The sequence below is a fragment of the Perna viridis genome, chromosome 10 (genome assembly GCF_037379345.1).
Source record: "Perna viridis isolate PV_CMFRI_1.1 ecotype Kerala chromosome 10, ASM3737934v1, whole genome shotgun sequence".
In the NCBI taxonomy this organism is placed as follows: domain Eukaryota; kingdom Metazoa; phylum Mollusca; class Bivalvia; order Mytilida; family Mytilidae; genus Perna; species Perna viridis.
The window spans coordinates 33,900,875-33,925,157 of record NC_142454.1 but is presented as its reverse complement, the minus strand read 5'-3'; the positions used below and the strand labels follow the sequence as shown (position 1 = coordinate 33,925,157).

The 24,283-nt window shown below is 32.1% G+C and overlaps 1 protein-coding gene across 3 annotated transcripts in view; it reads right to left on the bottom strand.

Moving 5' to 3' along the window:
- The window catches only part of LOC148605515 (sodium/glucose cotransporter 1-like), a 66,780-nt gene that overhangs the window by 31,626 nt on the left and 10,871 nt on the right, over positions 1–24,283 (bottom strand). For all 3 annotated transcript variants that reach the window (XM_088548632.1, XM_088548633.1, XM_088548631.1), the window contains 8 exons: positions 24,115–24,174; positions 23,691–23,795; positions 23,350–23,455; positions 22,826–22,906; positions 22,218–22,459; positions 21,432–21,567; positions 20,950–21,057; positions 20,177–20,327 (listed from right to left, as the gene is read on the bottom strand). In XM_088548632.1, coding sequence (XP_088404758.1) covers positions 20,177–20,327; positions 20,950–21,057; positions 21,432–21,567; positions 22,218–22,459; positions 22,826–22,906; positions 23,350–23,455; positions 23,691–23,795; positions 24,115–24,174 — 989 coding nt within the window. The remainder of the gene's footprint in view (positions 1–20,176; positions 20,328–20,949; positions 21,058–21,431; positions 21,568–22,217; positions 22,460–22,825; positions 22,907–23,349; positions 23,456–23,690; positions 23,796–24,114; positions 24,175–24,283) is intronic.

Genomic DNA, 24,283 nt, shown 5'->3' with positions numbered 1-24,283 from the left:
CTACACACATACTGAATGCATTTGCAAAGTTTCAGTGAAATGTGACAAGCACTTTTTTAAATATTTGATTTTTAAATATAGGGTAACCAAGTTGTGCGAGCAAAAAAGTGACAATATTCTACCATACTTAAATGCATTAAATATTTGCAAAGAACTTTTTCTGACTTTTCAAATAAAAAATATCAATCACAACTTGTTTTTTAACAATATTAATGAAGAAATAGTTTTAAAAGTAATCATTTTCTGAGAAATTGGTCTATTTTTAAAAATTTATTTCTGACATGCCTCCCCCTTTTTCTTGATCACATGTCAAAAATCCTAAATCTTTAAATTTTCACAAAAGGTGATATATTTGGCTTTAAATTTGTAAATACAGTGTTTTCACATTAAAACATGACCAGTAAAGGGCACCTAAAGCAAAAAAAGTACTCAATAATGGATTTTCCATGTTGCCATAGGGGAATGCTGATATGGCCTTAACCGCAGTAATGAAAGTGAGTTTTTCCTCATTTCTAACCTAATTTTTGCTCAAATCTACACAAAACTTGATTTCAAGTGCTTATTACCACCATATTTAGGTAAATATAGCCCTCAAAGTTTAATATTTGATATTTTTACTAAATTTTCTACACTTTTTACAAGATAGGACATACAAATCAGCCAAAAAGACCAATTTTCCATAATTTGGACCTATAACTTAAAAAAATGCATATTTTGAAGGATTTTTGTAGTGTATTCCTCTCATGGCAAAGTTAACAAGATCTTCAAGTAGTTTAAAGCTATTTCAAGAAACTTTTCATTTTGCCATGGCTTCAGCTTAAGGCTAAAAACCACTAATTCCACTTTCCATAGGCTTCTATGCTAATTTCACAATATTCAATGGCTTCTCTGGACTTTACCTTAACTTTAACCTGCAGAGGACTATATATCAGCATGATTCTACATATGTCAGCTCACAATCCTCAGAATGGCATGTGGGGTTAGCAGACTTGCAGTGCAGTACTGGTCACCGGAAGTGAAGGGTCTATAAATAGCATGGGAAATCCCAGTGTTTTCACAAGATAGGGGTATATTTAAAAATCATTATGGAGATTAGGCTTCACATCACAAGAAGCAAAATGCACCTATAAAATGTACAGAAATGTTTTTCCTTTCAGAAACTGTTTAAATTTTTTAAATAAGATGAGAACTATTTTCACAGCACTATGAGGAACAGGGGTAATTTTTGCGTAGGACTATTTTTGCGTACGTTCCGAATGCTCATTGGTTGAATTGGTGGTCTGTAACCTAAAGAGTCACTTTTTGTCTTAGAAAAAATATATAACTATACAGGTATCTTCCTACACACATACTGAATGCATTTGCAAAGTTTCAGTGAAATGTGACAAGCACTTTTTTAAATATTTGATTTTTAAATATAGGGTAACCAAGTTGTGCGAGCAAAAAAGTGACAATATTCTACCATACTTAAATGCATTAAATATTTGCAAAGAACTTTTTCTGACTTTTCAAATAAAAAATATCAATCACAACTTGTTTTTTAACAATATTAATGAAGAAATAGTTTTAAAAGTAATCATTTTCTGAGAAATTGGTCTATTTTTAAAAATTTATTTCTGACATGCCTCCCCCTTTTTCTTGATCACATGTCAAAAATCCTAAATCTTTAAATTTTCACAAAAGGTGATATATTTGGCTTTAAATTTGTAAATACAGTGTTTTCACATTAAAACATGACCAGTAAAGGGCACCTAAAGCAAAAAAAGTACTCAATAATGGATTTTCCATGTTGCCATAGGGGAATGCTGATATGGCCTTAACCGCAGTAATGAAAGTGAGTTTTTCCTCATTTCTAACCTAATTTTTGCTCAAATCTACACAAAACTTGATTTCAAGTGCTTATTACCACCATATTTAGGTAAATATAGCCCTCAAAGTTTAATATTTGATATTTTTACTAAATTTTCTACACTTTTTACAAGATAGGACATACAAATCAGCCAAAAAGACCAATTTTCCATAATTTGGACCTATAACTTAAAAAAATGCATATTTTGAAGGATTTTTGTAGTGTATTCCTCTCATGGCAAAGTTAACAAGATCTTCAAGTAGTTTAAAGCTATTTCAAGAAACTTTTCATTTTGCCATGGCTTCAGCTTAAGGCTAAAAACCACTAATTCCACTTTCCATAGGCTTCTATGCTAATTTCACAATATTCAATGGCTTCTCTGGACTTTACCTTAACTTTAACCTGCAGAGGACTATATATCAGCATGATTCTACATATGTCAGCTCACAATCCTCAGAATGGCATGTGGGGTTAGCAGACTTGCAGTGCAGTACTGGTCACCGGAAGTGAAGGGTCTATAAATAGCATGGGAAATCCCAGTGTTTTCACAAGATAGGGGTATATTTAAAAATCATTATGGAGATTAGGCTTCACATCACAAGAAGCAAAATGCACCTATAAAATGTACAGAAATGTTTTTCCTTTCAGAAACTGTTTAAATTTTTTAAATAAGATGAGAACTTTTTTCACAGCACTATGAGGAACAGGGGTAATTTTTGCGTAGGACTATTTTTGCGTACGTTCCGAATGCTCATTGGTTGAATTGGTGGTCTGTAACCTAAAGAGTCACTTTTTGTCTTAGAAAAAATATATAACTATACAGGTATCTTCCTACACACATACTGAATGCATTTGCAAAGTTTCAGTGAAATGTGACAAGCACTTTTTTAAATATTTGATTTTTAAATATAGGGTAACCAAGTTGTGCGAGCAAAAAAGTGACAATATTCTACCATACTTAAATGCATTAAATATTTGCAAAGAACTTTTTCTGACTTTTCAAATAAAAAATATCAATCACAACTTGTTTTTTAACAATATTAATGAAGAAATAGTTTTAAAAGTAATCATTTTCTGAGAAATTGGTCTATTTTTAAAAATTTATTTCTGACATGCCTCCCCCTTTTTCTTGATCACATGTCAAAAATCCTAAATCTTTAAATTTTCACAAAAGGTGATATATTTGGCTTTAAATTTGTAAATACAGTGTTTTCACATTAAAACATGACCAGTAAAGGGCACCTAAAGCAAAAAAAGTACTCAATAATGGATTTTCCATGTTGCCATAGGGGAATGCTGATATGGCCTTAACCGCAGTAATGAAAGTGAGTTTTTCCTCATTTCTAACCTAATTTTTGCTCAAATCTACACAAAACTTGATTTCAAGTGCTTATTACCACCATATTTAGGTAAATATAGCCCTCAAAGTTTAATATTTGATATTTTTACTAAATTTTCTACACTTTTTACAAGATAGGACATACAAATCAGCCAAAAAGACCAATTTTCCATAATTTGGACCTATAACTTAAAAAAATGCATATTTTGAAGGATTTTTGTAGTGTATTCCTCTCATGGCAAAGTTAACAAGATCTTCAAGTAGTTTAAAGCTATTTCAAGAAACTTTTCATTTTGCCATGGCTTCAGCTTAAGGCTAAAAACCACTAATTCCACTTTCCATAGGCTTCTATGCTAATTTCACAATATTCAATGGCTTCTCTGGACTTTACCTTAACTTTAACCTGCAGAGGACTATATATCAGCATGATTCTACATATGTCAGCTCACAATCCTCAGAATGGCATGTGGGGTTAGCAGACTTGCAGTGCAGTACTGGTCACCGGAAGTGAAGGGTCTATAAATAGCATGGGAAATCCCAGTGTTTTCACAAGATAGGGGTATATTTAAAAATCATTATGGAGATTAGGCTTCACATCACAAGAAGCAAAATGCACCTATAAAATGTACAGAAATGTTTTTCCTTTCAGAAACTGTTTAAATTTTTTAAATAAGATGAGAACTATTTTCACAGCACTATGAGGAACAGGGGTAATTTTTGCGTAGGACTATTTTTGCGTACGTTCCGAATGCTCATTGGTTGAATTGGTGGTCTGTAACCTAAAGAGTCACTTTTTGTCTTAGAAAAAATATATAACTATACAGGTATCTTCCTACACACATACTGAATGCATTTGCAAAGTTTCAGTGAAATGTGACAAGCACTTTTTTAAATATTTGATTTTTAAATATAGGGTAACCAAGTTGTGCGAGCAAAAAAGTGACAATATTCTACCATACTTAAATGCATTAAATATTTGCAAAGAACTTTTTCTGACTTTTCAAATAAAAAATATCAATCACAACTTGTTTTTTAACAATATTAATGAAGAAATAGTTTTAAAAGTAATCATTTTCTGAGAAATTGGTCTATTTTTAAAAATTTATTTCTGACATGCCTCCCCCTTTTTCTTGATCACATGTCAAAAATCCTAAATCTTTAAATTTTCACAAAAGGTGATATATTTGGCTTTAAATTTGTAAATACAGTGTTTTCACATTAAAACATGACCAGTAAAGGGCACCTAAAGCAAAAAAAGTACTCAATAATGGATTTTCCATGTTGCCATAGGGGAATGCTGATATGGCCTTAACCGCAGTAATGAAAGTGAGTTTTTCCTCATTTCTAACCTAATTTTTGCTCAAATCTACACAAAACTTGATTTCAAGTGCTTATTACCACCATATTTAGGTAAATATAGCCCTCAAAGTTTAATATTTGATATTTTTACTAAATTTTCTACACTTTTTACAAGATAGGACATACAAATCAGCCAAAAAGACCAATTTTCCATAATTTGGACCTATAACTTAAAAAAATGCATATTTTGAAGGATTTTTGTAGTGTATTCCTCTCATGGCAAAGTTAACAAGATCTTCAAGTAGTTTAAAGCTATTTCAAGAAACTTTTCATTTTGCCATGGCTTCAGCTTAAGGCTAAAAACCACTAATTCCACTTTCCATAGGCTTCTATGCTAATTTCACAATATTCAATGGCTTCTCTGGACTTTACCTTAACTTTAACCTGCAGAGGACTATATATCAGCATGATTCTACATATGTCAGCTCACAATCCTCAGAATGGCATGTGGGGTTAGCAGACTTGCAGTGCAGTACTGGTCACCGGAAGTGAAGGGTCTATAAATAGCATGGGAAATCCCAGTGTTTTCACAAGATAGGGGTATATTTAAAAATCATTATGGAGATTAGGCTTCACATCACAAGAAGCAAAATGCACCTATAAAATGTACAGAAATGTTTTTCCTTTCAGAAACTGTTTAAATTTTTTAAATAAGATGAGAACTTTTTTCACAGCACTATGAGGAACAGGGGTAATTTTTGCGTAGGACTATTTTTGCGTACGTTCCGAATGCTCATTGGTTGAATTGGTGGTCTGTAACCTAAAGAGTCACTTTTTGTCTTAGAAAAAATATATAACTATACAGGTATCTTCCTACACACATACTGAATGCATTTGCAAAGTTTCAGTGAAATGTGACAAGCACTTTTTTAAATATTTGATTTTTAAATATAGGGTAACCAAGTTGTGCGAGCAAAAAAGTGACAATATTCTACCATACTTAAATGCATTAAATATTTGCAAAGAACTTTTTCTGACTTTTCAAATAAAAAATATCAATCACAACTTGTTTTTTAACAATATTAATGAAGAAATAGTTTTAAAAGTAATCATTTTCTGAGAAATTGGTCTATTTTTAAAAATTTATTTCTGACATGCCTCCCCCTTTTTCTTGATCACATGTCAAAAATCCTAAATCTTTAAATTTTCACAAAAGGTGATATATTTGGCTTTAAATTTGTAAATACAGTGTTTTCACATTAAAACATGACCAGTAAAGGGCACCTAAAGCAAAAAAAGTACTCAATAATGGATTTTCCATGTTGCCATAGGGGAATGCTGATATGGCCTTAACCGCAGTAATGAAAGTGAGTTTTTCCTCATTTCTAACCTAATTTTTGCTCAAATCTACACAAAACTTGATTTCAAGTGCTTATTACCACCATATTTAGGTAAATATAGCCCTCAAAGTTTAATATTTGATATTTTTACTAAATTTTCTACACTTTTTACAAGATAGGACATACAAATCAGCCAAAAAGACCAATTTTCCATAATTTGGACCTATAACTTAAAAAAATGCATATTTTGAAGGATTTTTGTAGTGTATTCCTCTCATGGCAAAGTTAACAAGATCTTCAAGTAGTTTAAAGCTATTTCAAGAAACTTTTCATTTTGCCATGGCTTCAGCTTAAGGCTAAAAACCACTAATTCCACTTTCCATAGGCTTCTATGCTAATTTCACAATATTCAATGGCTTCTCTGGACTTTACCTTAACTTTAACCTGCAGAGGACTATATATCAGCATGATTCTACATATGTCAGCTCACAATCCTCAGAATGGCATGTGGGGTTAGCAGACTTGCAGTGCAGTACTGGTCACCGGAAGTGAAGGGTCTATAAATAGCATGGGAAATCCCAGTGTTTTCACAAGATAGGGGTATATTTAAAAATCATTATGGAGATTAGGCTTCACATCACAAGAAGCAAAATGCACCTATAAAATGTACAGAAATGTTTTTCCTTTCAGAAACTGTTTAAATTTTTTAAATAAGATGAGAACTTTTTTCACAGCACTATGAGGAACAGGGGTAATTTTTGCGTAGGACTATTTTTGCGTACGTTCCGAATGCTCATTGGTTGAATTGGTGGTCTGTAACCTAAAGAGTCACTTTTTGTCTTAGAAAAAATATATAACTATACAGGTATCTTCCTACACACATACTGAATGCATTTGCAAAGTTTCAGTGAAATGTGACAAGCACTTTTTTAAATATTTGATTTTTAAATATAGGGTAACCAAGTTGTGCGAGCAAAAAAGTGACAATATTCTACCATACTTAAATGCATTAAATATTTGCAAAGAACTTTTTCTGACTTTTCAAATAAAAAATATCAATCACAACTTGTTTTTTAACAATATTAATGAAGAAATAGTTTTAAAAGTAATCATTTTCTGAGAAATTGGTCTATTTTTAAAAATTTATTTCTGACATGCCTCCCCCTTTTTCTTGATCACATGTCAAAAATCCTAAATCTTTAAATTTTCACAAAAGGTGATATATTTGGCTTTAAATTTGTAAATACAGTGTTTTCACATTAAAACATGACCAGTAAAGGGCACCTAAAGCAAAAAAAGTACTCAATAATGGATTTTCCATGTTGCCATAGGGGAATGCTGATATGGCCTTAACCGCAGTAATGAAAGTGAGTTTTTCCTCATTTCTAACCTAATTTTTGCTCAAATCTACACAAAACTTGATTTCAAGTGCTTATTACCACCATATTTAGGTAAATATAGCCCTCAAAGTTTAATATTTGATATTTTTACTAAATTTTCTACACTTTTTACAAGATAGGACATACAAATCAGCCAAAAAGACCAATTTTCCATAATTTGGACCTATAACTTAAAAAAATGCATATTTTGAAGGATTTTTGTAGTGTATTCCTCTCATGGCAAAGTTAACAAGATCTTCAAGTAGTTTAAAGCTATTTCAAGAAACTTTTCATTTTGCCATGGCTTCAGCTTAAGGCTAAAAACCACTAATTCCACTTTCCATAGGCTTCTATGCTAATTTCACAATATTCAATGGCTTCTCTGGACTTTACCTTAACTTTAACCTGCAGAGGACTATATATCAGCATGATTCTACATATGTCAGCTCACAATCCTCAGAATGGCATGTGGGGTTAGCAGACTTGCAGTGCAGTACTGGTCACCGGAAGTGAAGGGTCTATAAATAGCATGGGAAATCCCAGTGTTTTCACAAGATAGGGGTATATTTAAAAATCATTATGGAGATTAGGCTTCACATCACAAGAAGCAAAATGCACCTATAAAATGTACAGAAATGTTTTTCCTTTCAGAAACTGTTTAAATTTTTTAAATAAGATGAGAACTTTTTTCACAGCACTATGAGGAACAGGGGTAATTTTTGCGTAGGACTATTTTTGCGTACGTTCCGAATGCTCATTGGTTGAATTGGTGGTCTGTAACCTAAAGAGTCACTTTTTGTCTTAGAAAAAATATATAACTATACAGGTATCTTCCTACACACATACTGAATGCATTTGCAAAGTTTCAGTGAAATGTGACAAGCACTTTTTTAAATATTTGATTTTTAAATATAGGGTAACCAAGTTGTGCGAGCAAAAAAGTGACAATATTCTACCATACTTAAATGCATTAAATATTTGCAAAGAACTTTTTCTGACTTTTCAAATAAAAAATATCAATCACAACTTGTTTTTTAACAATATTAATGAAGAAATAGTTTTAAAAGTAATCATTTTCTGAGAAATTGGTCTATTTTTAAAAATTTATTTCTGACATGCCTCCCCCTTTTTCTTGATCACATGTCAAAAATCCTAAATCTTTAAATTTTCACAAAAGGTGATATATTTGGCTTTAAATTTGTAAATACAGTGTTTTCACATTAAAACATGACCAGTAAAGGGCACCTAAAGCAAAAAAAGTACTCAATAATGGATTTTCCATGTTGCCATAGGGGAATGCTGATATGGCCTTAACCGCAGTAATGAAAGTGAGTTTTTCCTCATTTCTAACCTAATTTTTGCTCAAATCTACACAAAACTTGATTTCAAGTGCTTATTACCACCATATTTAGGTAAATATAGCCCTCAAAGTTTAATATTTGATATTTTTACTAAATTTTCTACACTTTTTACAAGATAGGACATACAAATCAGCCAAAAAGACCAATTTTCCATAATTTGGACCTATAACTTAAAAAAATGCATATTTTGAAGGATTTTTGTAGTGTATTCCTCTCATGGCAAAGTTAACAAGATCTTCAAGTAGTTTAAAGCTATTTCAAGAAACTTTTCATTTTGCCATGGCTTCAGCTTAAGGCTAAAAACCACTAATTCCACTTTCCATAGGCTTCTATGCTAATTTCACAATATTCAATGGCTTCTCTGGACTTTACCTTAACTTTAACCTGCAGAGGACTATATATCAGCATGATTCTACATATGTCAGCTCACAATCCTCAGAATGGCATGTGGGGTTAGCAGACTTGCAGTGCAGTACTGGTCACCGGAAGTGAAGGGTCTATAAATAGCATGGGAAATCCCAGTGTTTTCACAAGATAGGGGTATATTTAAAAATCATTATGGAGATTAGGCTTCACATCACAAGAAGCAAAATGCACCTATAAAATGTACAGAAATGTTTTTCCTTTCAGAAACTGTTTAAATTTTTTAAATAAGATGAGAACTTTTTTCACAGCACTATGAGGAACAGGGGTAATTTTTGCGTAGGACTATTTTTGCGTACGTTCCGAATGCTCATTGGTTGAATTGGTGGTCTGTAACCTAAAGAGTCACTTTTTGTCTTAGAAAAAATATATAACTATACAGGTATCTTCCTACACACATACTGAATGCATTTGCAAAGTTTCAGTGAAATGTGACAAGCACTTTTTTAAATATTTGATTTTTAAATATAGGGTAACCAAGTTGTGCGAGCAAAAAAGTGACAATATTCTACCATACTTAAATGCATTAAATATTTGCAAAGAACTTTTTCTGACTTTTCAAATAAAAAATATCAATCACAACTTGTTTTTTAACAATATTAATGAAGAAATAGTTTTAAAAGTAATCATTTTCTGAGAAATTGGTCTATTTTTAAAAATTTATTTCTGACATGCCTCCCCCTTTTTCTTGATCACATGTCAAAAATCCTAAATCTTTAAATTTTCACAAAAGGTGATATATTTGGCTTTAAATTTGTAAATACAGTGTTTTCACATTAAAACATGACCAGTAAAGGGCACCTAAAGCAAAAAAAGTACTCAATAATGGATTTTCCATGTTGCCATAGGGGAATGCTGATATGGCCTTAACCGCAGTAATGAAAGTGAGTTTTTCCTCATTTCTAACCTAATTTTTGCTCAAATCTACACAAAACTTGATTTCAAGTGCTTATTACCACCATATTTAGGTAAATATAGCCCTCAAAGTTTAATATTTGATATTTTTACTAAATTTTCTACACTTTTTACAAGATAGGACATACAAATCAGCCAAAAAGACCAATTTTCCATAATTTGGACCTATAACTTAAAAAAATGCATATTTTGAAGGATTTTTGTAGTGTATTCCTCTCATGGCAAAGTTAACAAGATCTTCAAGTAGTTTAAAGCTATTTCAAGAAACTTTTCATTTTGCCATGGCTTCAGCTTAAGGCTAAAAACCACTAATTCCACTTTCCATAGGCTTCTATGCTAATTTCACAATATTCAATGGCTTCTCTGGACTTTACCTTAACTTTAACCTGCAGAGGACTATATATCAGCATGATTCTACATATGTCAGCTCACAATCCTCAGAATGGCATGTGGGGTTAGCAGACTTGCAGTGCAGTACTGGTCACCGGAAGTGAAGGGTCTATAAATAGCATGGGAAATCCCAGTGTTTTCACAAGATAGGGGTATATTTAAAAATCATTATGGAGATTAGGCTTCACATCACAAGAAGCAAAATGCACCTATAAAATGTACAGAAATGTTTTTCCTTTCAGAAACTGTTTAAATTTTTTAAATAAGATGAGAACTTTTTTCACAGCACTATGAGGAACAGGGGTAATTTTTGCGTAGGACTATTTTTGCGTACGTTCCGAATGCTCATTGGTTGAATTGGTGGTCTGTAACCTAAAGAGTCACTTTTTGTCTTAGAAAAAATATATAACTATACAGGTATCTTCCTACACACATACTGAATGCATTTGCAAAGTTTCAGTGAAATGTGACAAGCACTTTTTTAAATATTTGATTTTTAAATATAGGGTAACCAAGTTGTGCGAGCAAAAAAGTGACAATATTCTACCATACTTAAATGCATTAAATATTTGCAAAGAACTTTTTCTGACTTTTCAAATAAAAAATATCAATCACAACTTGTTTTTTAACAATATTAATGAAGAAATAGTTTTAAAAGTAATCATTTTCTGAGAAATTGGTCTATTTTTAAAAATTTATTTCTGACATGCCTCCCCCTTTTTCTTGATCACATGTCAAAAATCCTAAATCTTTAAATTTTCACAAAAGGTGATATATTTGGCTTTAAATTTGTAAATACAGTGTTTTCACATTAAAACATGACCAGTAAAGGGCACCTAAAGCAAAAAAAGTACTCAATAATGGATTTTCCATGTTGCCATAGGGGAATGCTGATATGGCCTTAACTGCAGTAATGAAAGTGAGTTTTTCCTCATTTCTAACCTAATTTTTGCTCAAATCTACACAAAACTTGATTTCAAGTGCTTATTACCACCATATTTAGGTAAATATAGCCCTCAAAGTTTAATATTTGATATTTTTACTAAATTTTCTACACTTTTTACAAGATAGGACATACAAATCAGCCAAAAAGACCAATTTTCCATAATTTGGACCTATAACTTAAAAAAATGCATATTTTGAAGGATTTTTGTAGTGTATTCCTCTCATGGCAAAGTTAACAAGATCTTCAAGTAGTTTAAAGCTATTTCAAGAAACTTTTCATTTTGCCATGGCTTCAGCTTAAGGCTAAAAACCACTAATTCCACTTTCCATAGGCTTCTATGCTAATTTCACAATATTCAATGGCTTCTCTGGACTTTACCTTAACTTTAACCTGCAGAGGACTATATATCAGCATGATTCTACATATGTCAGCTCACAATCCTCAGAATGGCATGTGGGGTTAGCAGACTTGCAGTGCAGTACTGGTCACCGGAAGTGAAGGGTCTATAAATAGCATGGGAAATCCCAGTGTTTTCACAAGATAGGGGTATATTTAAAAATCATTATGGAGATTAGGCTTCACATCACAAGAAGCAAAATGCACCTATAAAATGTACAGAAATGTTTTTCCTTTCAGAAACTGTTTAAATTTTTTAAATAAGATGAGAACTTTTTTCACAGCACTATGAGGAACAGGGGTAATTTTTGCGTAGGACTATTTTTGCGTACGTTCCGAATGCTCATTGGTTGAATTGGTGGTCTGTAACCTAAAGAGTCACTTTTTGTCTTAGAAAAAATATATAACTATACAGGTATCTTCCTACACACATACTGAATGCATTTGCAAAGTTTCAGTGAAATGTGACAAGCACTTTTTTAAATATTTGATTTTTAAATATAGGGTAACCAAGTTGTGCGAGCAAAAAAGTGACAATATTCTACCATACTTAAATGCATTAAATATTTGCAAAGAACTTTTTCTGACTTTTCAAATAAAAAATATCAATCACAACTTGTTTTTTAACAATATTAATGAAGAAATAGTTTTAAAAGTAATCATTTTCTGAGAAATTGGTCTATTTTTAAAAATTTATTTCTGACATGCCTCCCCCTTTTTCTTGATCACATGTCAAAAATCCTAAATCTTTAAATTTTCACAAAAGGTGATATATTTGGCTTTAAATTTGTAAATACAGTGTTTTCACATTAAAACATGACCAGTAAAGGGCACCTAAAGCAAAAAAAGTACTCAATAATGGATTTTCCATGTTGCCATAGGGGAATGCTGATATGGCCTTAACCGCAGTAATGAAAGTGAGTTTTTCCTCATTTCTAACCTAATTTTTGCTCAAATCTACACAAAACTTGATTTCAAGTGCTTATTACCACCATATTTAGGTAAATATAGCCCTCAAAGTTTAATATTTGATATTTTTACTAAATTTTCTACACTTTTTACAAGATAGGACATACAAATCAGCCAAAAAGACCAATTTTCCATAATTTGGACCTATAACTTAAAAAAATGCATATTTTGAAGGATTTTTGTAGTGTATTCCTCTCATGGCAAAGTTAACAAGATCTTCAAGTAGTTTAAAGCTATTTCAAGAAACTTTTCATTTTGCCATGGCTTCAGCTTAAGGCTAAAAACCACTAATTCCACTTTCCATAGGCTTCTATGCTAATTTCACAATATTCAATGGCTTCTCTGGACTTTACCTTAACTTTAACCTGCAGAGGACTATATATCAGCATGATTCTACATATGTCAGCTCACAATCCTCAGAATGGCATGTGGGGTTAGCAGACTTGCAGTGCAGTACTGGTCACCGGAAGTGAAGGGTCTATAAATAGCATGGGAAATCCCAGTGTTTTCACAAGATAGGGGTATATTTAAAAATCATTATGGAGATTAGGCTTCACATCACAAGAAGCAAAATGCACCTATAAAATGTACAGAAATGTTTTTCCTTTCAGAAACTGTTTAAATTTTTTAAATAAGATGAGAACTTTTTTCACAGCACTATGAGGAACAGGGGTAATTTTTGCGTAGGACTATTTTTGCGTACGTTCCGAATGCTCATTGGTTGAATTGGTGGTCTGTAACCTAAAGAGTCACTTTTTGTCTTAGAAAAAATATATAACTATACAGGTATCTTCCTACACACATACTGAATGCATTTGCAAAGTTTCAGTGAAATGTGACAAGCACTTTTTTAAATATTTGATTTTTAAATATAGGGTAACCAAGTTGTGCGAGCAAAAAAGTGACAATATTCTACCATACTTAAATGCATTAAATATTTGCAAAGAACTTTTTCTGACTTTTCAAATAAAAAATATCAATCACAACTTGTTTTTTAACAATATTAATGAAGAAATAGTTTTAAAAGTAATCATTTTCTGAGAAATTGGTCTATTTTTAAAAATTTATTTCTGACATGCCTCCCCCTTTTTCTTGATCACATGTCAAAAATCCTAAATCTTTAAATTTTCACAAAAGGTGATATATTTGGCTTTAAATTTGTAAATACAGTGTTTTCACATTAAAACATGACCAGTAAAGGGCACCTAAAGCAAAAAAAGTACTCAATAATGGATTTTCCATGTTGCCATAGGGGAATGCTGATATGGCCTTAACCGCAGTAATGAAAGTGAGTTTTTCCTCATTTCTAACCTAATTTTTGCTCAAATCTACACAAAACTTGATTTCAAGTGCTTATTACCACCATATTTAGGTAAATATAGCCCTCAAAGTTTAATATTTGATATTTTTACTAAATTTTCTACACTTTTTACAAGATAGGACATACAAATCAGCCAAAAAGACCAATTTTCCATAATTTGGACCTATAACTTAAAAAAATGCATATTTTGAAGGATTTTTGTAGTGTATTCCTCTCATGGCAAAGTTAACAAGATCTTCAAGTAGTTTAAAGCTATTTCAAGAAACTTTTCATTTTGCCATGGCTTCAGCTTAAGGCTAAAAACCACTAATTCCACTTTCCATAGGCTTCTATGCTAATTTCACAATATTCAATGGCTTCTCTGGACTTTACCTTAACTTTAACCTGCAGAGGACTATATATCAGCATGATTCTACATATGTCAGCTCACAATCCTCAGAATGGCATGTGGGGTTAGCAGACTTGCAGTGCAGTACTGGTCACCGGAAGTGAAGGGTCTATAAATAGCATGGGAAATCCCAGTGTTTTCACAAGATAGGGGTATATTTAAAAATCATTATGGAGATTAGGCTTCACATCACAAGAAGCAAAATGCACCTATAAAATGTACAGAAATGTTTTTCCTTTCAGAAACTGTTTAAATTTTTTAAATAAGATGAGAACTTTTTTCACAGCACTATGAGGAACAGGGGTAATTTTTGCGTAGGACTATTTTTGCGTACGTTCCGAATGCTCATTGGTTGAATTGGTGGTCTGTAACCTAAAGAGTCACTTTTTGTCTTAGAAAAAATATATAACTATACAGGTATCTTCCTACACACATACTGAATGCATTTGCAAAGTTTCAGTGAAATGTGACAAGCACTTTTTTAAATATTTGATTTTTAAATATAGGGTAACCAAGTTGTGCGAGCAAAAAAGTGACAATATTCTACCATACTTAAATGCATTAAATATTTGCAAAGAACTTTTTCTGACTTTTCAAATAAAAAATATCAATCACAACTTGTTTTTTAACAATATTAATGAAGAAATAGTTTTAAAAGTAATCATTTTCTGAGAAATTGGTCTATTTTTAAAAATTTATTTCTGACATGCCTCCCCCTTTTTCTTGATCACATGTCAAAAATCCTAAATCTTTAAATTTTCACAAAAGGTGATATATTTGGCTTTAAATTTGTAAATACAGTGTTTTCACATTAAAACATGACCAGTAAAGGGCACCTAAAGCAAAAAAAGTACTCAATAATGGATTTTCCATGTTGCCATAGGGGAATGCTGATATGGCCTTAACCGCAGTAATGAAAGTGAGTTTTTCCTCATTTCTAACCTAATTTTTGCTCAAATCTACACAAAACTTGATTTCAAGTGCTTATTACCACCATATTTAGGTAAATATAGCCCTCAAAGTTTAATATTTGATATTTTTACTAAATTTTCTACACTTTTTACAAGATAGGACATACAAATCAGCCAAAAAGACCAATTTTCCATAATTTGGACCTATAACTTAAAAAAATGCATATTTTGAAGGATTTTTGTAGTGTATTCCTCTCATGGCAAAGTTAACAAGATCTTCAAGTAGTTTAAAGCTATTTCAAGAAACTTTTCATTTTGCCATGGCTTCAGCTTAAGGCTAAAAACCACTAATTCCACTTTCCATAGGCTTCTATGCTAATTTCACAATATTCAATGGCTTCTCTGGACTTTACCTTAACTTTAACCTGCAGAGGACTATATATCAGCATGATTCTACATATGTCAGCTCACAATCCTCAGAATGGCATGTGGGGTTAGCAGACTTGCAGTGCAGTACTGGTCACCGGAAGTGAAGGGTCTATAAATAGCATGGGAAATCCCAGTGTTTTCACAAGATAGGGGTATATTTAAAAATCATTATGGAGATTAGGCTTCACATCACAAGAAGCAAAATGCACCTATAAAATGTACAGAAATGTTTTTCCTTTCAGAAACTGTTTAAATTTTTTAAATAAGATGAGAACTTTTTTCACAGCACTATGAGGAACAGGGGTAATTTTTGCGTAGGACTATTTTTGCGTACGTTCCGAATGCTCATTGGTTGAATTGGTGGTCTGTAACCTAAAGAGTCACTTTTTGTCTTAGAAAAAATATATAACTATACAGGTATCTTCCTACACACATACTGAATGCATTTGCAAAGTTTCAGTGAAATGTGACAAGCACTTTTTTAAATATTTGATTTTTAAATATAGGGTAACCAAGTTGTGCGAGCAAAAAAGTGACAATATTCTACCATACTTAAATGCATTAAATATTTGCAAAGAACTTTTTCTGACTTTTCAAATAAAAAATATCAATCACAACTTGTTTTTTAACAATATTAATGAAGAAATAGTTTTAAAAGTAATCATTTTCTGAGAAATTGGTCTATTTTTAAAAATTTATTTCTGACATGCCTCCCCCTTTTTCTTGATCACATGTCAAAAATCCTAAATCTTTAAATTTTCACAAAAGGTGATATATTTGGCTTTAAATTTGTAAATACAGTGTTTTCACATTAAAACATGACCAGTAAAGGGCACCTAAAGCAAAAAAAGTACTCAATAATGGATTTTCCATGTTGCCATAGGGGAATGCTGATATGGCCTTAACCGCAGTAATGAAAGTGAGTTTTTCCTCATTTCTAACCTAATTTTTGCTCAAATCTACACAAAACTTGATTTCAAGTGCTTATTACCACCATATTTAGGTAAATATAGCCCTCAAAGTTTAATATTTGATATTTTTACTAAATTTTCTACACTTTTTACAAGATAGGACATACAAATCAGCCAAAAAGACCAATTTTCCATAATTTGGACCTATAACTTAAAAAAATGCATATTTTGAAGGATTTTTGTAGTGTATTCCTCTCATGGCAAAGTTAACAAGATCTTCAAGTAGTTTAAAGCTATTTCAAGAAACTTTTCATTTTGCCATGGCTTCAGCTTAAGGCTAAAAACCACTAATTCCACTTTCCATAGGCTTCTATGCTAATTTCACAATATTCAATGGCTTCTCTGGACTTTACCTTAACTTTAACCTGCAGAGGACTATATATCAGCATGATTCTACATATGTCAGCTCACAATCCTCAGAATGGCATGTGGGGTTAGCAGACTTGCAGTGCAGTACTGGTCACCGGAAGTGAAGGGTCTATAAATAGCATGGGAAATCCCAGTGTTTTCACAAGATAGGGGTATATTTAAAAATCATTATGGAGATTAGGCTTCACATCACAAGAAGCAAAATGCACCTATAAAATGTACAGAAATGTTTTTCCTTTCAGAAACTGTTTAAATTTTTTAAATAAGATGAGAACTTTTTTCACAGCACTATGAGGAACAGGGGTAATTTTTGCGTAGGACTATTTTTGCGTACGTTCCGAATGCTCATTGGTTGAATTGGTGGTCTGTAACCTAAAGAGTCACTTTTTGTCTTAGAAAAAATATATAACTATACAGGTATCTTCCTACACACATACTGAATGCATTTGCAAAGTTTCAGTGAAATGTGACAAGCACTTTTTTAAATATTTGATTTTTAAATATAGGGTAACCAAGTTGTGCGAGCAAAAAAGTGACAATATTCTACCATACTTAAATGCATTAAATATTTGCAAAGAACTTTTTCTGACTTTTCAAATAAAAAATATCAATCACAACTTGTTTTTTAACAATATTAATGAAGAAATAGTTTTAAAAGTAATCATTTTCTGAGAAATTGGTCTATTTTTAAAAATTTATTTCTGACATGCCTCCCCCTTTTTCTTGATCACATGTCAAAAATCCTAAATCTTTAAATTTTCACAAAAGGTGATATATTTGGCTTTAAATTTGTAAATACAGTGTTTTCACATTAAAACATGACCAGTAAAGGGCACCTAAAGCAAAAAAAGTACTCAATAATGGATTTTCCATGTTGCCATAGGGGAATGCTGATATGGCCTTAACCGCAGTAATGAAAGTGAGTTTTTCCTCATTTCTAACCTAATTTTTGCTCAAATCTACACAAAACTTGATTTCAAGTGCTTATTACCACCATATTTAGGTAAATATAGCCCTCAAAGTTTAATATTTGATATTTTTACTAAATTTTCTACACTTTTTACAAGATAGGACATACAAATCAGCCAAAAAGACCAATTTTCCATAATTTGGACCTATAACTTAAAAAAATGCATATTTTGAAGGATTTTTGTAGTGTATTCCTCTCATGGCAAAGTTAACAAGATCTTCAAGTAGTTTAAAGCTATTTCAAGAAACTTTTCATTTTGCCATGGCTTCAGCTTAAGGCTAAAAACCACTAATTCCACTTTCCATAGGCTTCTATGCTAATTTCACAATATTCAATGGCTTCTCTGGACTTTACCTTAACTTTAACCTGCAGAGGACTATATATCAGCATGATTCTACATATGTCAGCTCACAATCCTCAGAATGGCATGTGGGGTTAGCAGACTTGCAGTGCAGTACTGGTCACCGGAAGTGAAGGGTCTATAAATAGCATGGGAAATCCCAGTGTTTTCACAAGATAGGGGTATATTTAAAAATCATTATGGAGATTAGGCTTCACATCACAAGAAGCAAAATGCACCTATAAAATGTACAGAAATGTTTTTCCTTTCAGAAACTGTTTAAATTTTTTAAATAAGATGAGAACTTTTTTCACAGCACTATGAGGAACAGGGGTAATTTTTGCGTAGGACTATTTTTGCGTACGTTCCGAATGCTCATTGGTTGAATTGGTGGTCTGTAACCTAAAGAGTCACTTTTTGTCTTAGAAAAAATATATAACTATACAGGTATCTTCCTACACACATACTGAATGCATTTGCAAAGTTTCAGTGAAATGTGACAAGCACTTTTTTAAATATTTGATTTTTAAATATAGGGTAACCAAGTTGTGCGAGCAAAAAAGTGACAATATTCTACCATACTTAAATGCATTAAATATTTGCAAAGAACTTTTTCTGACTTTTCAAATAAAAAATATCAATCACAACTTGTTTTTTAACAATATTAATGAAGAAATAGTTTTAAAAGTAATCATTTTCTGAGAAATTGGTCTATTTTTAAAAATTTATTTCTGACATGCCTCCCCCTTTTTCTTGATCACATGTCAAAAATCCTAAATCTTTAAATTTTCACAAAAGGTGATATATTTGGCTTTAAATTTGTAAATACAGTGTTTTCACATTAAAACATGACCAGTAAAGGGCACCTAAAGCAAAAAAAGTACTCAATAATGGATTTTCCATGTTGCCATAGGGGAATGCTGATATGGCCTTAACCGCAGTAATGAAAGTGAGTTTTTCCTCATTTCTAACCTAATTTTTGCTCAAATCTACACAAAACTTGATTTCAAGTGCTTATTACCACCATATTTAGGTAAATATAGCCCTCAAAGTTTAATATTTGATATTTTTACTAAATTTTCTACACTTTTTACAAGATAGGACATACAAATCAGCCAAAAAGACCAATTTTCCATAATTTGGACCTATAACTTAAAAAAATGCATATTTTGAAGGATTTTTGTAGTGTATTCCTCTCATGGCAAAGTTAACAAGATCTTCAAGTAGTTTAAAGCTATTTCAAGAAACTTTTCATTTTGCCATGGCTTCAGCTTAAGGCTAAAAACCACTAATTCCACTTTCCATAGGCTTCTATGCTAATTTCACAATATTCAATGGCTTCTCTGGACTTTACCTTAACTTTAACCTGCAGAGGACTATATATCAGCATGATTCTACATATGTCAGCTCACAATCCTCAGAATGGCATGTGGGGTTAGCAGACTTGCAGTGCAGTACTGGTCACCGGAAGTGAAGGGTCTATAAATAGCATGGGAAATCCCAGTGTTTTCACAAGATAGGGGTATATTTAAAAATCATTATGGAGATTAGGCTTCACATCACAAGAAGCAAAATGCACCTATAAAATGTACAGAAATGTTTTTCCTTTCAGAAACTGTTTAAATTTTTTAAATAAGATGAGAACTTTTTTCACAGCACTATGAGGAACAGGGGTAATTTTTGCGTAGGACTATTTTTGCGTACGTTCCGAATGCTCATTGGTTGAATTGGTGGTCTGTAACCTTTATATTATAGTATCTGCAATAAAAAGAACAGCAAAAATGTTTGATGACGTTAGAGTCACATAACCAAATTTTGTCTATGATTTTTTTTTTTTTTTTTTTGTGTGTCAAAGATAATTCAGGACTTACTTTCCGACAATGAGTAGTTCCCGATCCCCAGCCTCCTTGCGGAATTTGGTCCATAGGTCTATTGTAAATAATGTAGCGGCACTATTAAATATTGACGTCAGAGAACTCATCAATGCCGACATCATTACCGCCATCATCAGTCCACGAAGACCTGTATTTTAAAGGTAAGGAACATGTTATGGGAGAATGTACAAGATGATGGGGATACGATTGTTAAAGGGACGGGGATCGGTGGTTGAAGGGGTGGGGAACGGTGGTGGAGGGGATAGGGAACGGTGGTTGAAGGGACGAGGAACGGGGAGTGAAAAATACGTGAAGCGGGGATTATGGTTGGGAACCATTACCGGGGCTAAAATGAAAAAGGGTTAGGAATCGACGGTCAAGAGGGTGGGAGGCGGTCGTCTGGGAGGAGAAGCTGGGATGAAGTAGCCCTTGTTAGCCCTCCGTTACACAAAATAGGATAAGGGATGTTAGTGAAGTGTAACAATTTCAAAGAGGTATGAAGAATTTGTCAAGGAAACGCCATTAAAATTTTTAAAAAATACCAATCATATGAATATTACAAATTTTGATATGCTATACACTAGTTTCAAGAAACAAACTTTTGGGTTGTTCTGGTTCTAAACAAAAAATCTAACCATTTTTTGCAACTGTTAAAAACTTTTCAACTATGATCTAATTTAGTTCCTTAACGTTGACATGCGATACCAGATATTTTGTGCTTTTGAAAAAAAATAAGTATCAAGTAGGGACGTCAAATATTTTACACTTACCCGTTGGAGCGAGACCAAGAATTAGTTTAGGATATGCCACGTTAGAACATCCAACTGGGTTCTCGCATACTCTCATACAAGTATCTGGGTCACTGCAAGCTACATCCTCTAAAAACAAGGATACAATTTAGTGTTTTAACTTAAGATGTTCATGATATGAGAATTTGGCAGTAATCTACTTTTTTATACATGTATCACATGTCTTGATTTTTTTTTCTTGCACATGATCTTGTGTAGACAAAATGTTCAGAATTTTATTTTTTAAAAGATTGAACATATCCTGATTTTAATATTACGTAATCCTAGTGTTGATTTATAACATGTACATTTTGAACAAGAAAACTTTCTCGTTAGAAATTGCATAATTCAAGAGGCTGCAAAAACACTTAATTGTGCAGTATTCATCCGAATTCTCAAATATATCATTTTAAAAACAATTGTTTTAACTTATTCCTAAAACAAGGAACATTTTCACGTCTCACCTGTGAATAAAATTCGACTGATCATCCCAGGCATTATAATTAGAAATAGAGGTAGGAACTTGAGGTAACCAGCCATTATCGCAGCACCTCTAGCATGACCTATGTCTTTAGCTGCTAATGCTCTCTGGACAATAACCTAAAAATAAAGAAACTCATGTAAAAAGAGAAAAAAACGGGTATGGTGAAACGCAACAGAGTATTACCAAATCGAATATCAACTCAGTTAAAATAAGAAGAGGTTTCATTTATAAAAGACAGAGCTGAAGAATTACAGTTTTGAAGTTTTACTTGGTAGAAACATTGCTGGGTGTAAAATAACAGATGTGGAGATATATACAAATCAAAACACGAATTTTCTACTTAAAGGACGGTACAAAGCGGCATTTCAGTTATATTAGCCGAAATTAAACGAAACAAAAATGTAAAGAGCTAAATGCAACTTAACAAATACGTCCTACTAAGACTGGACAATGACATTCGTTGCAATTTTAGCTGATCAAAGAGGAACTTGAACAATTCAGCCTGAACTTTGTTAAACTAGTAGCGACTGTTAGGTTCGTTAAAATGATTTATATTTTCATATTTCATATTCCTTTTTTTCTACTTAATTTAGCTAATTATTTTGTCCTCTCAAGTTAGAAAAACAAAAGGAACTAAACTGACACTTGAGATAGATCTTGAATTAGTTTTTATGTCATGTAAATATCATCTTGTATTCACTTTTTTTTACGTATGAACTGTTTATTGTTGTTCATTTTAACTCCCCAGAAGGAAGCACATAATCACCTGATCTGCACACCAATACCATGTTGAGACAAAGGTACTTCTTATGAGTAGTCCTGGCCAGGGCAAATCAGAGTCTAGATCCCGCAGGATATGGAAAGAATCTTTCCTGGGAAAACCACAGTGTGATGTTGTGTTCGTTCCATTACCGAAAGTATCATTTAAGCTTTGGTAACGTAAACTATCTGGGATAGCTTCTTGGTATTTAGTTACTAGACCAGTAATTCCACCAACCTTAGTAAAACCTATCATTTTCGAAAAAAAATATACATGGCGTTTTTCATATATATGTATATAAATAAATCATTCAATAGATATGGGAAAAACTGGTGTCAAATCTCAGTCCCGAAGAAAACTTCTGAAGCTTGCACCGAATTCATGCAAGCTACAGAAATGCTGAAATTTGCATGTAGTATTGGACTAAGCATTTTTATATTTCATTTTTTATAAGTTGGGCTTTAGTTATCGTTTGTTTTAAGCTGCAAAGAAAAATCGGGTTTTTTTTTGATAAATTGTCTTAAGATAATCCAGAAGACAAATAAAATAAATATAGGAAATAAGACAATTTGCTAAAGAAACTGTTAAAACAAGAATAAATCTGTTCAACTCACCAATGATTGACAACGACACTGCTCCTGTTAACATGATGATAGTTTGGAGTGTGTCTGTAAATATTACAGCCGCGAGTCCACCTTTTAACAAAAATAAATTCGAATTTAATAACTATTTTTTCCAAGGTCTGATAATGCATTTAACTAAAAAAAACAAAAACAAAGACATAAACAAAAACAAAACAAAAACAAAACAAAACAAAACAAAAAAAAACAAAAAAAAACGGGAGTATCTTTTATGACCCACGATTATTGAAGAGACCTAAATTTTCTGCTTACAGTAATATTGACGTTATTTTTTTTTTCTGTTCATTGTTACAGAAAAATTATCAACATAGTCTACATAGGCTTCCAGCGTAAGTTAAAAATGAGATATGAAAAATAGTGATCTAAACTCATTTAAATACGACTAATCATCTTAATGATATCATACTTCAGAACACATGCACTTCGTTCTTGTATTCTAGTTTCTTATTCCGAAGATTTCTCGTCGCACCAAACTTATCAGATTAGCTCCAACTTACCAATAACTGTGTATACGGCAGTTACCGCAAGTAGAGCTATTATGGCATAGTATGTGTTCCATCCCAGAGCTTGTTGTATAAACACAGACCCTGCATACACATCTACCTGGAAAGGTATGGAAATATAACTTGAAGGGAGAAATATAGTAGACTTAATTTAGCGACATTTTGACATTTTGACTGAAACTGAGCATAGGAGAAACAAATGATAAGAAGTAAACTGTTTGGTCGAATGTTTGATTATTTGCTTGATTGTTTGGTGATCAGATCATGGAGTAACTCGAAAAAAATCATTAAATGTTCGTGTACTTCGATGGAATAATTAGTTTTTCAACACTTACTGAGATTTTAGTAACTATGTAGAGAAACAGTGCAAGAATACTGAGGTACGTCCGAAGTCTTGTTCCTCCAAATCTTTTCGATAAATACTCTGGAATAGTATATACCTGAAACAAAATGTCTTATCATATTAAATATGAAAATCCAATACTTGCGGATTCGTGATGACCATCAAAATAGCGCTATATTTGATCAACAAGAAGATTCAGAATAACTCCGTAAAATTTTGATACATGTATGAACTTGAATTATACATACTAGTATATACGTAAAATCTTACTTTTTTTGTTTCTTTTGCCTTCGTGTTTCTTATTATATTTTTTTTATCTTTTAAAACTTTTTACAAGTCAACAATAAAGAATGAAACATAATTACAAATTAGTGCTGTAATGACTTGAATGAAGTCTGTCAGACATCAATACATACCCCTGCAGACAGATAAACTGGCAGAAACACCCATCCAAGTAGTGGAAGACAGAGAGCAGCCTAAAATGTCAAAAATAGGATATAACAGAGAAAATAAGAGATGAAAAGAAAATAAAAAGAGACAAAGTTCAAAACTACACTAGCACTAGAAAAGTACAATATTGAAACG